At 31.6% G+C, this 14253-nt stretch overlaps 1 protein-coding gene across 1 annotated transcript; it reads left to right on the top strand.

Moving 5' to 3' along the window:
* Window positions 1–1239: 1239 nt before the first annotated feature.
* LOC139511868 (surfeit locus protein 6 homolog) lies at window positions 1240–14253 on the top strand. The gene is made up of 5 exons (XM_071298996.1): window positions 1240–1335; window positions 9241–9794; window positions 10633–10752; window positions 11786–11920; window positions 13599–14253. Exons 2-5 carry the CDS (start codon window positions 9269–9271, stop codon window positions 14222–14224), a joined length of 1407 nt encoding a protein of 468 aa, XP_071155097.1. The 5' UTR covers window positions 1240–1335; window positions 9241–9268; the 3' UTR covers window positions 14225–14253.

The following is a 14253-nucleotide window of genomic DNA, read 5'->3' as shown; positions in this document are numbered from 1 at the left end:
TCAATCTTCAATCTTTGTCGTGATGACAGAGTAATCTCTCTTGTGAATTATCCTCTCTTGTAAAATTATTATCACTAATGTAGTTTCTCCTTTGTACTTAGATATTGTAGGTGGCGCTTTAAAAATATTATAGAATTATATAAATGTATGAAGTGAAAAAAAGAAAAATAAAGGTTAATTAGGTTATCAAAATCAGTGGCATGAAAAATTAAAAAATATTAAAAATTAAAAGAAATTTGTATTAAATTATCCACTAAAACGGTTTGTTTCCTCTATGTACTCCGCTAATAGTTGATTGATACTTTCTGCATTTGGCAAATTGATTGTTTTATCATTTATATATGATGTTTAATATGTTCATTTTTTCATTGTGTATATTGTATTGTATTGTTTGTATATGCCTTCAACCCCCAGGGGTATAAATGTGCATTTCATGAATAAAATGTTAATAAATTGTCTAAATCTGTTGGAATTTGTCCTGTTATGAAGTATATTTGATGGAATAATTTGTCTCTGGCATCTGAATACAAGTCACATTCAAAAAGGTAGTGTTGTACATTTTCTTTTTGTTTGCAGTGATCACAGGTTTCCGAGTTGATGTGCTGGTTTATTATAAATTGGTATGCATTTAATTTAGAATAACCTGTTCGTAAACTGTTGATTATGTTGTACATTCTTTTTGACGGGAAGTCTTTTTTTACTTTATTTTTAACTTCAGGATGAAATCTGAAATAATGACGTCCAGCATTACTGTTTTCCCATCTGCGTTGCCATTTTTTTGTAACAGAATTTCTCGCTGCTTTTTTTACATCTTGTTTTGTAAACACTGTGTCATCAACTGCTAGTGTTTCTGCTTCTTTAGCAGCTTCTTTTGCCAGGGAGTCTGCCTCATCATTTCCTTTTATGTTGGCATGTCCTGGTGTCCAGTTTAAGTTTATTAAAATTCCATGTTCAATTATTTTTTTTCTATTTTCCCTTTGATTTCGTTAATGGTTTGTAATAGCTGTCATTTTTCCAATTAAGGGTTAAGATACCTAATGCGGTCTGACTGTCGGAAAATAAAGTTAAAGTATCAATTTGCTGTTTTGAAAAAGATTCTATGTAATGCAGTACAATTTTTATTGCTATAAGTTCGGCTAGCAAGATTGGTCCTTTGTTAGAGACAGGTCTTTTTAATTTTTCCTGTGACATCAAATAATTTTTCATTTAAAATTGAAGGATCGCTAGAAACTAAGATGTTCCGGATTTGTCTTGTCCTTACCGGTTTGGTTTTATATTAAAGACATTTGTTGATATCCGGAGTTTCAACACGTGGGAAAATAGCTTCAAAATCAAGTAACAGCATATATTTTTAAACTGATATGACAACATAGTAATGCATTTTGTTATAAATTGATATTTTTATTATAGTTACAATTGAGAAGTGACACATAAGCTGTGAGTTAATTGATCAGTAGGGGACTTTTTGATGGAACTTCAAAAATATAACAAATATATACAAAAATATGGAATACATATATGTTAAACTATATTTATAAATACATAAATTTGAAAAATTATACCAGGCATGCGCCGGAAAGTAAACATCAGTATGTTGATGGTTTTCTGAAACTAAAGAAGAAGAAGAACTGTTGAACAGTTCAACTTCAAACAAACTTGTGTAATAATTACATGTATTATTAATTAATATGTACAGTTAAATGACTGTTTTTCTATGATTTGCTTGTTAAAACGTTGATCGACATTCCCTTTTTGTTCTATAACAATTTAAGAAGTGCAGAAGGCCAGTATTAAAGAGTAAGACCAAGTAATTTATGTCTGGCAGTGGTAAGGCTTTTTAAAAAAATATTCTGGTACGCCTTCCTAAAACAGTTGTACAACAAGACGTAACAGAAAATTTAATTGTAAAAAATAGCCTTGTGAGACGTCATTATTATTTGGACTAGTCAGGCCTCGACAATAACGCTTGTCCGATTGTCCGGTACCAGAGGGAAGAAAGGTCGGACAAGTAAAAGCTGTATCAAGCTTGTCCGTCAGGTCAAGTACAATTATTCACAGAAAATAAATTTAATCCAACTTTGATGAACAAAGTAATTTATTATAAACAAAAAACAAGAAAACAAATATTAATTTGACATGTTTCTGTATTATGTTTATTCAAATGCAAAACCTTTTTCTTTAACATGTTTGCTTGCAATCGATAATTTTAACTGGTTCTTTGTCAGGTACTTTTTAACAGGTAAAAGGTATACTATTCTCGAAAACCAGTCTTACTGATCCGAATCAATGGTGCGCTTTGTAGATTAGGTAACTTTACAGGACAGTTCGTCACCTCGAAAGATTCAGCTCCAATTGTTTAAGCAGTCAGGGGACTTACTTAAACAAGTGATTTTCTAAATCACTGATTCAAGTAACATTATTTCCATAAAGGTTGGAAGTTAGAGTTGTCTTTCTTTAATAATCACCTATTTAAGTAGTACAAATAAATCACTAGAAGAAGTGATTTAATATTAGTGTAGCTTTAAATATAGAATACTAATGATCCAGGGACTAATTATGTTTCTAAACTTATCAGAACCAACATCTGTGTTGTCTAGGATGACCAGGTCATTTCAGGTGATGACCTTGTACTGAATCTAGGATAATGACATAAAAATCACTTGTTTAAGTATCAGACCTTAATTTCCTTCCCAAAAATCACTTCTTTAAGTATCATTCTTTAATAACCCCCACTAATTTCAACACCCCCGAACAGTGAAATTTTTATCGCGAACAGTAGAATTTTATTACATAATCTGAAAGATGAAACCTTGAACTTCACAGGAAAAATACTCCCACTGCTGTGAAAAATCTTTTAAGAAAGTATCAGTTCATTATGTAAAGCCATTATTATAGCATTTTTTCAACTAAAATAGAATTTTCAGGTAAATGATAGCATCAAAGGCATAAAACTTGCTACTTAAAAGAAGCAAAAAGTTCATATTTTTTAATTTTACTAATTAAAAGATGTTATTTAAACCTATGTGTTTAAAATTTTGAAAAAACTACAAAATCCCAATTTGTGACAAAACCTCGAATTTGCTACTCAAATAAGTGATTTAAAAATCACTTATTTCAGTAAGTCCCCTGACTGTTAAGAGACAGTTTGGCACCGTAGGAGACATATTTAGTAGACATGATTGATAGACAGTTTGACAAGGCAGGAGACATTATGGGATCAAGACAAATCAGTACCTCATTTTGCCACCTTATTCTGTTCCTTAAAATAAATACCATACCGGTAATTCACAAAAATATTTTTTTTTATTTACCATTAAATTCACAAAATCATGTTTGATCATAAGTAGAAAAAAAACAATATTTGCAATATGGTGACCTATAGTTGTTAATTTCTGTGTCATTTGGCTTTTTGCAGAGAGTTGTCTCATTGGCAATCAGACCTTATGATGGATAAATCTTCTTTTTATTGATTGCATTTGAATACACTTTTTTTAACTTAAAAAAAAACCAAACAGAATACAAATCCAATGAGTGTACAGTCCTATCAGATGGTGCCTCAGGATTAGAGTCTGATGAGACTAGCATTGATGGAAACTAGAACCTAATTCCTGTGATATGACTAGTTTCGTAGTTGTACTTGACTCAAGTATTTAAAAAAAAAAATCAAATTCTGTTATATTGTTTAAATTCGTTTTGCTCCTTTGATCAACTAAACATGTAAAAAGGTTATTTTTAATAGAAATTTTTGGACAAGTAACAATTTCATTCGGACAAGTAAATTTTGGTATGTACTTGTCCTACAGGACAAGTTGAAAAAAAAGTTATTGTAGAGGCCTGCTAGTAGACTTATTCTCTAATTTAAAAGGGGGTTTGGAAAACAGAAACATGTAAAATAACATTTGCAAAAACGTTGCACAGAAAATAAAGATTGGGAAAATGGAAGCACAAGAAATCATAAATATTACTGGAAAAGTCCTAGAAGTTATTACTCAGCTGTTTTTAGGAGATCATGCAGTCATTATAAATAGAAATGAAGACCTTACAGTCACTCTTAGTGTCCTTTAGTTGAATCTGATTTGAAATTATTCATAGTAATTAATTATTTCATGGACTTTATTGTATACCATACATAATTACAATATCCAAACCGACTTTGAATTAGTCTGGTTTGCTTTTGAACCAAATGTAGGACAAGTATGAGAAATAAACACAGAAAATGGATACGGAGAAACAAGAAGCATGCACATAGAACCGAAAACAAGAAATTAAATGTCAAAATATGTAAACAAGTGAAATAAAAAGGCTGAAAGAGTTGCACAAATTTAACCTTTTACCACCCTCATTTGATATTCTTTACAACTAGCAATAACTAGTCAACATGTACAGTAGCTATTAATAACATTGTATTGATAAGACAGAAGAGAACAATTTAAAGTAAACTGATTTGACCTCTTTAATTTAAGAATGATATTCAAGGTTGGCAAAAAAGCGGTCAATAATAGTATTTACCAGTGGTAAATACTGGCAAATACTGGTCAATTGAAATTTTAAGTGGTCATTACTGTATAAAAAACTCTATACCTGGTCAATTATTATTAGTAATGAAACATAGAATGTGTTCAAATCATTTTTAATGCTTTCATTTTTATTTCTATTGTAAATTTTTAACAAACAGTAATCTACATTGATTATTTATGAGAACATAATATTACATTTTATAGCAAAAGATAAAAATTAAAATGTCCCTCAGCTGCTTCAAACTTTCCATTTCCTGCATGAAGAAGGTTTTTGTCTCGCAGTTAATTAGACAGGAAATATTTTATTGTTTAAGAAGTGTTCAAATACAAATATCACTTTTTATTACTTTCAACCCGTTTTATCAACATTTATTGGGGCTGTTGTTTTAGTAATTAAATTTTCACACCTCCCAATGCCAGGTGATAGGTATAAAGACACATGTTACTTCCTTTACCTGCAGTTTTATTTAATCTTTCATATTAATTACATATACAGAGCTCCAGATAAGAATTCAAAAATTGGGTTTTTTACCCACCATTTTCTTATACAATTGGGTGATAAAGTTTTTTAATTGCATTATCAATTCATATTCACCCCTCATGTTAATATCAAATTGGGTTTTTCACCACCAAGCTCCTTAATGTATTGGGTTTTTTCATCAACACAATATTGAATATTTAGGGAATATCAACCCCAGATTTTTTTCCATCTTAAATATGTTTCTTTCTTTGTTTAGCTGTTTTACTTGGTTTAGGGTTAGGGTTAGGGTTATTTGCTAGCTTTTTCATTTGGTTTATTCACTGAGGATCCCGGAGCAATTGTAGGTTTAATTTGTGTTCCGTTTCAAACCTTCTGCCAGTTTTGTATTTTCTCATATATAAAACTGATACAAAACGGATATGTGTATTCACAGGCACTCGTCTTATACAATTGTACCTTTATATAATAAATTCTGAGACCAGTGCCTGTGTGTGTATTCATTAATTAGCTGTAAAATGAAAAAAAAATAGTATATATAAACTCTAATTATACTTGAATGTTTTTGTTTTATTCCAATTTTCATAAATCTGGGTTTAGTTGTCTTTTATTAGAACTTTTGGTTTCTGATGCTTTATCATGTCATAATTGATTTGGCCTTTCACTTTTTCCAACTGATTTTGTTTTTGAGGAAACCCCGTTCTTATCAGCAATGTTCTCGTTAAGATACGCACACACGCCTGTGTGTTCGATGGACGCTTCCTAAAAACACTGACTGAGTCTTGTTATCATCATAACTTTCCCTCAGCTTTTCAAAAGAAGCAGAAAACATGCTTCTATTCAACATTTTTACCGGACATTCACTTTCGTTTTAATTCAATGTATGTAATGATACATCCCGAGCAATGCGAAAAAAATTTGACTACATGACACACGCTAATTCGATAAACGCAGAGAAGATCGAAATGTTTTCAAAAACACATGTACCTATTGAGCAACGGAAAACTCTAACAGGGACCCATTTCAGTTACTTGATGCAGGTTTCTATGTTTAGAACGAAAGGAAATTTCCAATTATAAATATTATAAAAATAGTTTACGCGACGACTGTAAACAGATAAGGGTAAATAACGCAAATGGTAGCCAATAAAAGGGTTGAGAACTCATGGTTTTGGAATATAATTGGGTTTTCCTTTGAATTAATTGGGTTATTGAACCCTGCAATGTGCAATTGCATTGGGTTTTTTATTATTTGTATTGCGTCATCACGCAAATACGCAGCTTATCTGGAGCTCTGCATATATTGACTTTTTATCAAGTTTTTACTTCAATAAATAGTAAAAACAACCATGAAAAATTCAATTGACCAGTATTTGCCAGTATTGACCACTTGATGAGTATTGTCCGGGGCGGTAAATACTGGTAAATACCGGGAGTGGTATTTACTGCCCAACCTTGATGATATTAAACCTTAACATGCTAAAGTTATTAGTGGAACAGGCATTAAGTAATACCCTACTAGTCCATATGTCTGTCTGTCTGAAAGTTAGTTTCCCTTCCCTGACTTAAGTTTGCCTCAACCAAATGTTATGAACCTTATACATAACATGCACAATGCTTATTTCTACAAAACATCAAGTTTGAACTTTAGTGGAGTTACTTACATATATACCAGTCTGCACCAAAATCTTTACATATATACCAGTCTGCACCAAAATCTTTTTTGACTACTTTTGGACTGGTCTGAATACCAATATTTCTGAATTTGTCTCAGTTGTCTAAACAAAGTTTTGCAAAAACTTACTGTAAATATTTTACTAGTCTTGGGCATCCGACAAGTGGCTAACAGTCATTGACAGTGCAGACTGTTTACCGTTCTAGAGTTATGCCCTTTACAAATTTATGGAAGAATTCCTGAATTTTATGTTGCTGTTCTCTAACTTAAGTTTGCCTCTACCAAATTTTATCATGTTTATGAATCATATAAGCAATGCTTATTACCACAAAACTCAAAGTAAGTACAAATTTGAGTAGCTTAACTTTTACCTGTCGACGTGGTAAGCTTGTAATTTTCGACAATTCTCAATAACATTATTGCGGCACATGGTTTGTTTGTAATTGATTTGTTATGTGTTTTTCTTATATTAAACTATTGATGTTTTCTCTTGTAACAATGATGTCCTCATCTGGCTCATCATGCTCATGGAAGTACCCCTTTGTTTGTTTACATTGTATGTTATTGTCTGGATATAGAAGAAGTCTTTTTTTTCTCAATTGTAAATTCATATACATGTAATCCTCATATTATCTGTGTATAAAACCCAAGGAGAAGTCTTTTTCCATGATGGGTCTATACAGAGACTTTCTAGTTAGTATAGAAAGACCCTGATCTATACCAGACTGCCTACATGTATGTGAAGATTTCTTAGCACTAACAGGTGATGTTGCAGAACAAGTAGGACCAGCAATAAATTCATTGTCAAATTCTGTGTTTGGTTTTGTAACCCTCTGTAGCAGTGTACTGTTAACCTTACAACATTTGACAGGAATTGACATTTTTTAGCATAATGATTTCTCATTTTCTGACCTTAACGTTTTATAATATTTATATGGCTTCATCCAAGCTGGACATCGAGAAAGTGAATTTCTTAAGTGTATCAGCTTGGGGTTTGATTTTCTAATCATATCCTCTCAATTGTTTTCAAATGGTAGAATTGCTGACTAAACAATTATTAGTTCGAATAGGTGATAATTAATACTTCGAAGACTTGCTCATTTTCAGGATGGTATGGATAGTAAACCCAGCAAATTGTAACAAACCCCTGTGTTTGATCGTTTTTAAAATCATCCTTCGTTAAAAGTTTGTAAAATAAGTTTGTGAGTGTCGTCTGGAAATTCGGTAAATTTATTTCATCTCATTTCATTCATATATGCCTCTCTATATTCTTATAATTAAAAAAAAATGTATGTCAATGTTGAATTCTTTGTTTATTTTGATCTTTCAAAGTCACCATTTTGTAAAATTTATTAGACTGATCCTGGAGAGTTACTTAATACAACGGAAATAATTCATTTAGAAATAGAAAACCAGTCGATCACGTGATCCGAAGTGAAAAATAAGCAGGAAATTTGAAAAAATTACGAAAAAAATATATCAACGCGCTTGTGTTGGATGGCGCTGCAGTCAGTGCAATAGAACAGCGGGAAATTGTGATAGTGCTGAAAAGCGCAGCGCTAAAACATCCTGGGGAGAACACTGTCCGACTTAATAAATGAGAGATTAATCCTTTCGCTGACGAGTCCTTGTGTATCGGGATTCACCCTTCAGACTGCTGACCACAAGTCCCATTTTACCGGGATCAGATTACCTCTTCTACATTTCCAGCTCAAAACATTGCAAACATGAGTTATCTTTCTTTGTTGAATACAGGGGTTGAAGGCATAAAACTTTGCTCAGTGCTCGGAGCATAAAAATCATGCTCGAAACATGAAATCCAGCAATTTGATTGGTTGATTTTCGAGTCTGAGTACAAAAATCATGCTCGAAAGTTTTATGACCGTGAAGCCAGGTTGAAAGTGTAAACATAGTGCTTCTGTTTGTTGAAAACCATGTCAAATTCAGATGAAATTTAGGGAATTTACAAGGATTTGAAGTAAGAGAACATTTTTTTTCTCGAAGAATTGAAACCAGTCTACAGTAGTATACTCTTTTGACATAAACAACAGTTTTATGAACAAAAACACTTTGAATGGACATCTTTCAGTGTAAGGAATTTGTACAGCCTCATTAAATTTTTCAAACATTTTTGACGTTTTGGGGGGGAGAAAAATTAGTACAAGGTCATCACCTGACATGACAGTTTTACCCAGTAATCCTATCAACACAGATGTTGGTTCTGATAATTTTAGCAACATAATAAGTCCCTGGATCATTAGTATTGTAGGTTTAAAGCTACATACAAAAAAATGAAATTAAATCACTTTATTTGTACTATTTAAATAGGTGATAATTAAAGAAAAACAACTCCAGGGTTTGAAGTTAAAGATTTGGCATGGTAGCCCACAGATTAAATTTTGTAGCCAGCATATACAGTCCTATACAAGAAAAGCAAAAATTTAAATAGCCCACACCAAATTTTAAGGGCCATTATCAGCCCTTGTCAGGGTTTGCGTCATTTAGCATTGTTAGACTGACATTTGATATATATCATGTATATTGTTCATTATCTTTTATTTAATTTTCTAGATTTCAAACTGCGTGGACTTCTCCATCCATGGGCATGGGAAAGAAAAACAAGAAAAGGGCAGTTGAATCACTTGATGACCAAGATATTGACGAGCCAGACAGTTTTCAAAGTCCGGACAACATGACCAAATCAGGAAAAAAATTGAAACTAGACAAGATTGCAGTGTCAGCAATTAAACTAGGGTCTGTGTCTCCTTCAAGTAAAAAGAACAATATTTTAAAGAAGGATAAAGACAAACTTTCTGCTAAACAAAAATTGTTATCAGACAATGTTTCTATGGTTACAGAGTCAACACCAAGCAGTTCAAACAGTCATCACAAGAAATTGAAACATAAGGCTGACAATGATGATTCAGAAAATGTAACTGAGAATGAAGGCCATACAAAATTAAAACAGAAAGATTTGTCAGCCAAGAAGGGAAATAAAGGATCAGACTTGAATACTGCTGTTTTCACCACACAAGAAGATTACGATTTTATTAGATACCATTTAGATATGGTTCCACCACACATTCTTATGGATAAAAGTAAGGTGATTGAAGAGGATTCAGATGGTTAGTATAACAGTGAGGTGGTCTCAAGAATTATGTTTTGAGAATTAATATATTGATGAGACAATTTTAGCGACTTAAATATATATTGGTATATACGTAGTTGAGATTTGAATATGGCATTCAAATTATCTAGATAAGAGTTGGATATACAATGTACATGTATATATATAGCATTTAGATTATCTTGTTAAACTTAAAAGTGTTGAATATGACATTCTTATTGTCTTGTTTATACATTTGAAACGGTTAAGAGATGATTGTAACAATAGACATGATAGATATATAGGAGGATGTGGTATAAGTGCCAATGAGACAACTCTCTATCCAAATAACAATTTATAAAAGTAAACCATTATAGGTCAATGTACGGCCTTCAACACGGAGCCTTGGCTCACACCGAACAAAAAGGGTCCCAAAATTACTAGTGTAAAACCATTCAAACAGGAAAACCAACAGTCTAATCTATATAAAAAAACAAAAAACACATATAAATTACATAAACAAAGTTCATTATCAGTGATTATACTTGTAGTCCAGAAAAGACATTATAAAATATTAAACTTTTTAACTTAATTGAACAATGTCTATCATAATCATGTCTATCAGTCTAGGAATTTGTAACTTTTATATACATGTACATATGTTTATTTATATCATTACGAATTGTTAAAAACTTCATATGTACTTGTGCCTTCTAATTTTTGAAAATTAAGGTCACAGCATAAACATTTGGCAATATTTTGTGTGTTTTTTTTCAAGAAAAACACTCGATTATGAAACATTTATAATGTAGAAGTTAATTTAACTTTATCTTTGTATTTACATGGTTATTTTTCAGAAGATGAGATGTACTTATCAAAAGGGAAATCCCTTGGCAAAAAGTCTGGGAACAAAGGAAGTTTTTCAAATAAAACAGCTCCAGCAATGCCAGCTGACAATGACACCTCTACAGGGACATGTAAGATAATCTACAACAACCAAATAGATTTAGATACTGTTAATTCAGAAATAATTGTGTGCATTTATTAATGCCATTCCAGGAAAATCTGCATAAAGATATATGTGTTAGATATCAGAATGCTTTCTTCACCAAACCGCATTATTTACAAATTGAAAAAAACTCACAATAATTTCTGTATTTACAGTAATTTTTATTTGGTACTATTCATTTGCTATTCATGATACATTTTCATCATATTCATACAGTTGCTAACATGGCTAAGGTTTGAACTTATAAGGTAAATGTGATTTTGAAAAAGATATATGAAATATTTTTTAGGAATTAATTTACATGGTAAACCACGCTGCAGGGGAAAACCTGTGGGAGCCAATAATAATCAAACCTTAACTTGGAAATAAGAACGAGGTGTATGAATGCAAAGGAGACAAATTTTCACCCAAACTATATGATAGTGAACATTTATATTTAGCAACTATAGTTCAATGTTCAGCCTTCAACAATCCGTTTATTCAAGGCTAGGTCCTGAACTTATGTAAAGCAATACAAAGAGAAAAATAACAGCCTAATTTTGGCATTAAAAAACAAAAAAAGCAACAAACAACCACTGAATACCAATTTCAATCTCCTGACTTATGACAAACACATACTGAATGTAACATGATTAAACATTGGTGTTTTTCAGTGTTTTTTCACTGGTTGACATAAAAAAATATCTAATTTTCTATATGTAAGTTTCTATTATATAATAATATCAATATTCAATAAACCAATTTTTTTTTAGATCTTTTCAATGATTGAAAAAGGAAATACAAATGTAAAGTCAGCCATGTAGTTGTGAGGAAAAATAAAGAACTGAAGAAGGCCAAAAAATTGGTTTATTGATACAATTATATAAAGTATGTTCCCTATTGGAATTATGAAAACAAAAAAATAAGTTACTATTTCTAAAAAACTAAGTTAACCCTATTTAGCATGTTTAGGGTTATAAATTGCTTCCCAATAAACATGTTAAGTAAAAATCTATTTTCAGACAGCAAAATTAAAGAAAAGATGAAGCATAAAAAACACAAAAAGAACAAGAAAGAATCAACAGATACAGAAGCTGGAAATGAGAGGTCGCAGATGCTTAGAGAAAAGTTAGTGGCCAGGATTGAAGAGTTGAAAGGTAAAGTATTTTGTTTCTGAAACAGGCAATACAGGTTGTTGTGTTGACCTCTGTTGCAATTAATGTTAAGGAAGACATATAACTACCTGTCCTCTGCTAACAATGTGGGCATGTCCGTTTGTCTGTGCCACTGGTCTTGTAGGCACCCACACACAACTACATTTCTGGTCAGATTTAGATGATCTTTTTTTTTATCAAATATTTATGTTTAAATTCTATACATTGTATTTCAATCTAGTTCAAAAATAATTGCTGACCATCTATTTTCAAAGGTTTGTTCATGTGCAAATTCTAAAACCCTTACTGACATCCCTACTGACAAACCCTCTATTATTTATAATGGCTGGATGCATATAGGACTAAAATTCATTTTGGTCATATATGGATCTTTACATCATTAGATGAGTCATACAAGAATTAGAAGATGTGGTATGATCACCAATGAGACAACTCTCCACCAGAAACTTAATGACATAGACGTTTTCATACATGTACATACATTTCTTGCTTTATTTTTATCATTTTTATGATTTCCATTTTGAACAACTGAGTTTTGCCCCTCTAAAATTGAAATGAAAGGGACAATTGTATTCCAAGTGCTATCAAATTTCTGATTTGTCATTCTAGAATTACTGGACTACTTTCTATTAATAGTCATATTTGAAATTATTTATATGCATAAGGATGCCCTCATGGACATTTTTCTACAGAGCAGTTGTATAAACCTCAAATTAGATACTGTCTAAATATCCCATTAAAGGTTTGCCACACTTTCAACAGGACGGGTGCCACATGTGGAGCAGGATCTGCTTACCCTTCCGGAGCACCTGAGATCACCCCTATTTTTTGGTGGGGTTCTTGTTATTTATTCTTTAGTTTTCTATGTTGTGTCATGTGTACTATTGTTTGTCTGTTTGTCTTTTTCATTTTTAGCCATGGCAATGTCAGTTTATTTTCGATTTATGAGTTTGACTGTCCCTCTGGCATGTCTGGTATCTTTCGTCCCTCTTTTTCAATATGCACAAAAAAAATAATCATTTGAATCTGGAATAAAGGTGTACTCTGGAAAATTGATCAGAAATGTACAATGTTAACTAACCTTATAGAAGAAGCCAAGCCATGTACACATGGTTAAGGTTAACTTTACTTCCACCAATATTTCAGTATGAACTAACTAACCCTCTAAGTTGGGTAGTTTTCCAATGTTTCTTCATATATTTCTTATCAATTTTCGAGAATTCAAAATTATTCCAGATTTAGTTAAATCCTGGTTACAACAAGGGTTTGTCATGGTCTCTTGGTGATTCATATTATATATCTGTAAACAATGTAATTATTTCAATTTTGATATATATATCAACTAATACATTCCAGTGATTGGGAAGTGGAAATAACTGGTTTATAGGAGGGAAAATAACATTTTTGTCCCACCTATGTCTTGACTTTTTAAGTGTGCTGTTTCTGTCAGTAGGTTTTGTATCAATTACATATAAAGCTGTTGCTATTTAACTTGTTTATTTCAACTTTTGTATTAAAATATTAAAATTACATACAGACAAAACATGTATGTGTGACCAGTTTATTTTGAAATGTTTGGTACCTTTATATAGCTCAATATAAAAGCATCTTTTTATATATCCATGATAACCATACTTAATTTACATCTATTTTCAAACAGGTAAAAGAAATCTTACTACAGATGAATTATTAGAGAAAAAAAGATTAAGAAGGAGAGAAAGCAAGTTGAAAAAGAAATTGACAAAAAAGGAAGATAAAAATAAAGGTAATTTGACGAAACCAGAAATCAATGGAGACATTTCTGTCAAGAAACCAGCTGTCACACCTGTGAAGGATAAAAGTACGGGGAAAATGGTGTTCAGTAAATTTGACTTTGTTGACTCTGGGGATAAAGAGGCTCCCCAGAATAATTTTAAGGGAAAGGATTTTAAGAGACTTTTAGAAAAAGTGGAGAAGAAAAAGCAGAAAATAGAAAAACTAAAAGAAACAAATCCAGATGCTGCCAAAGCTGTCGCAAGTAAAGAGTCGTGGAAAAAAGTTATGGCCAAAGCTGAGGGCGAAAAGATAAAAGACGATCCAAATTTGTTAAAGAAAAGTTTGAAAAAGAAAGAGAAATTTAAGGAAAAAAGGAAGAAACAGTGGGATGAAAGAACATCTCAGACTGAACATCGAATGAAAGCTCAGCAAGATAAAAGACAGAAAAACATAGACTCTAGGAAAAAAGCTAAAATAGACAAAAAGATTAAACGCTCCAAAAAGAAAGGACGGATGGTGCCTGGATTTTAATATATCAATAAAAATCAGTATAAAAATAA

The sequence above is a fragment of the Mytilus edulis genome, chromosome 2, assembly GCF_963676685.1.
Source record: "Mytilus edulis chromosome 2, xbMytEdul2.2, whole genome shotgun sequence".
NCBI classification, from domain to species: domain Eukaryota; kingdom Metazoa; phylum Mollusca; class Bivalvia; order Mytilida; family Mytilidae; genus Mytilus; species Mytilus edulis.
This window is presented reverse-complemented; position numbering and strand designations above follow the sequence as displayed.

Excerpts from the sequence above, each read along its gene's own strand:
- LOC139511868 (XM_071298996.1), top strand. The coding sequence starts at position 9,269 with ATGGGCATGGGAAAGAAAAACAAGAAAAGGGCAGTTGAATCACTTGAT. Across the intron at positions 9,795-10,632 it reads GATTGAAGAGGATTCAGATG|AAGATGAGATGTACTTATCA; the intron begins GTTAGTATAACA and ends GTTATTTTTCAG. Across the intron at positions 11,921-13,598 it reads CAGGATTGAAGAGTTGAAAG|GTAAAAGAAATCTTACTACA; the intron begins GTAAAGTATTTT and ends ATTTTCAAACAG.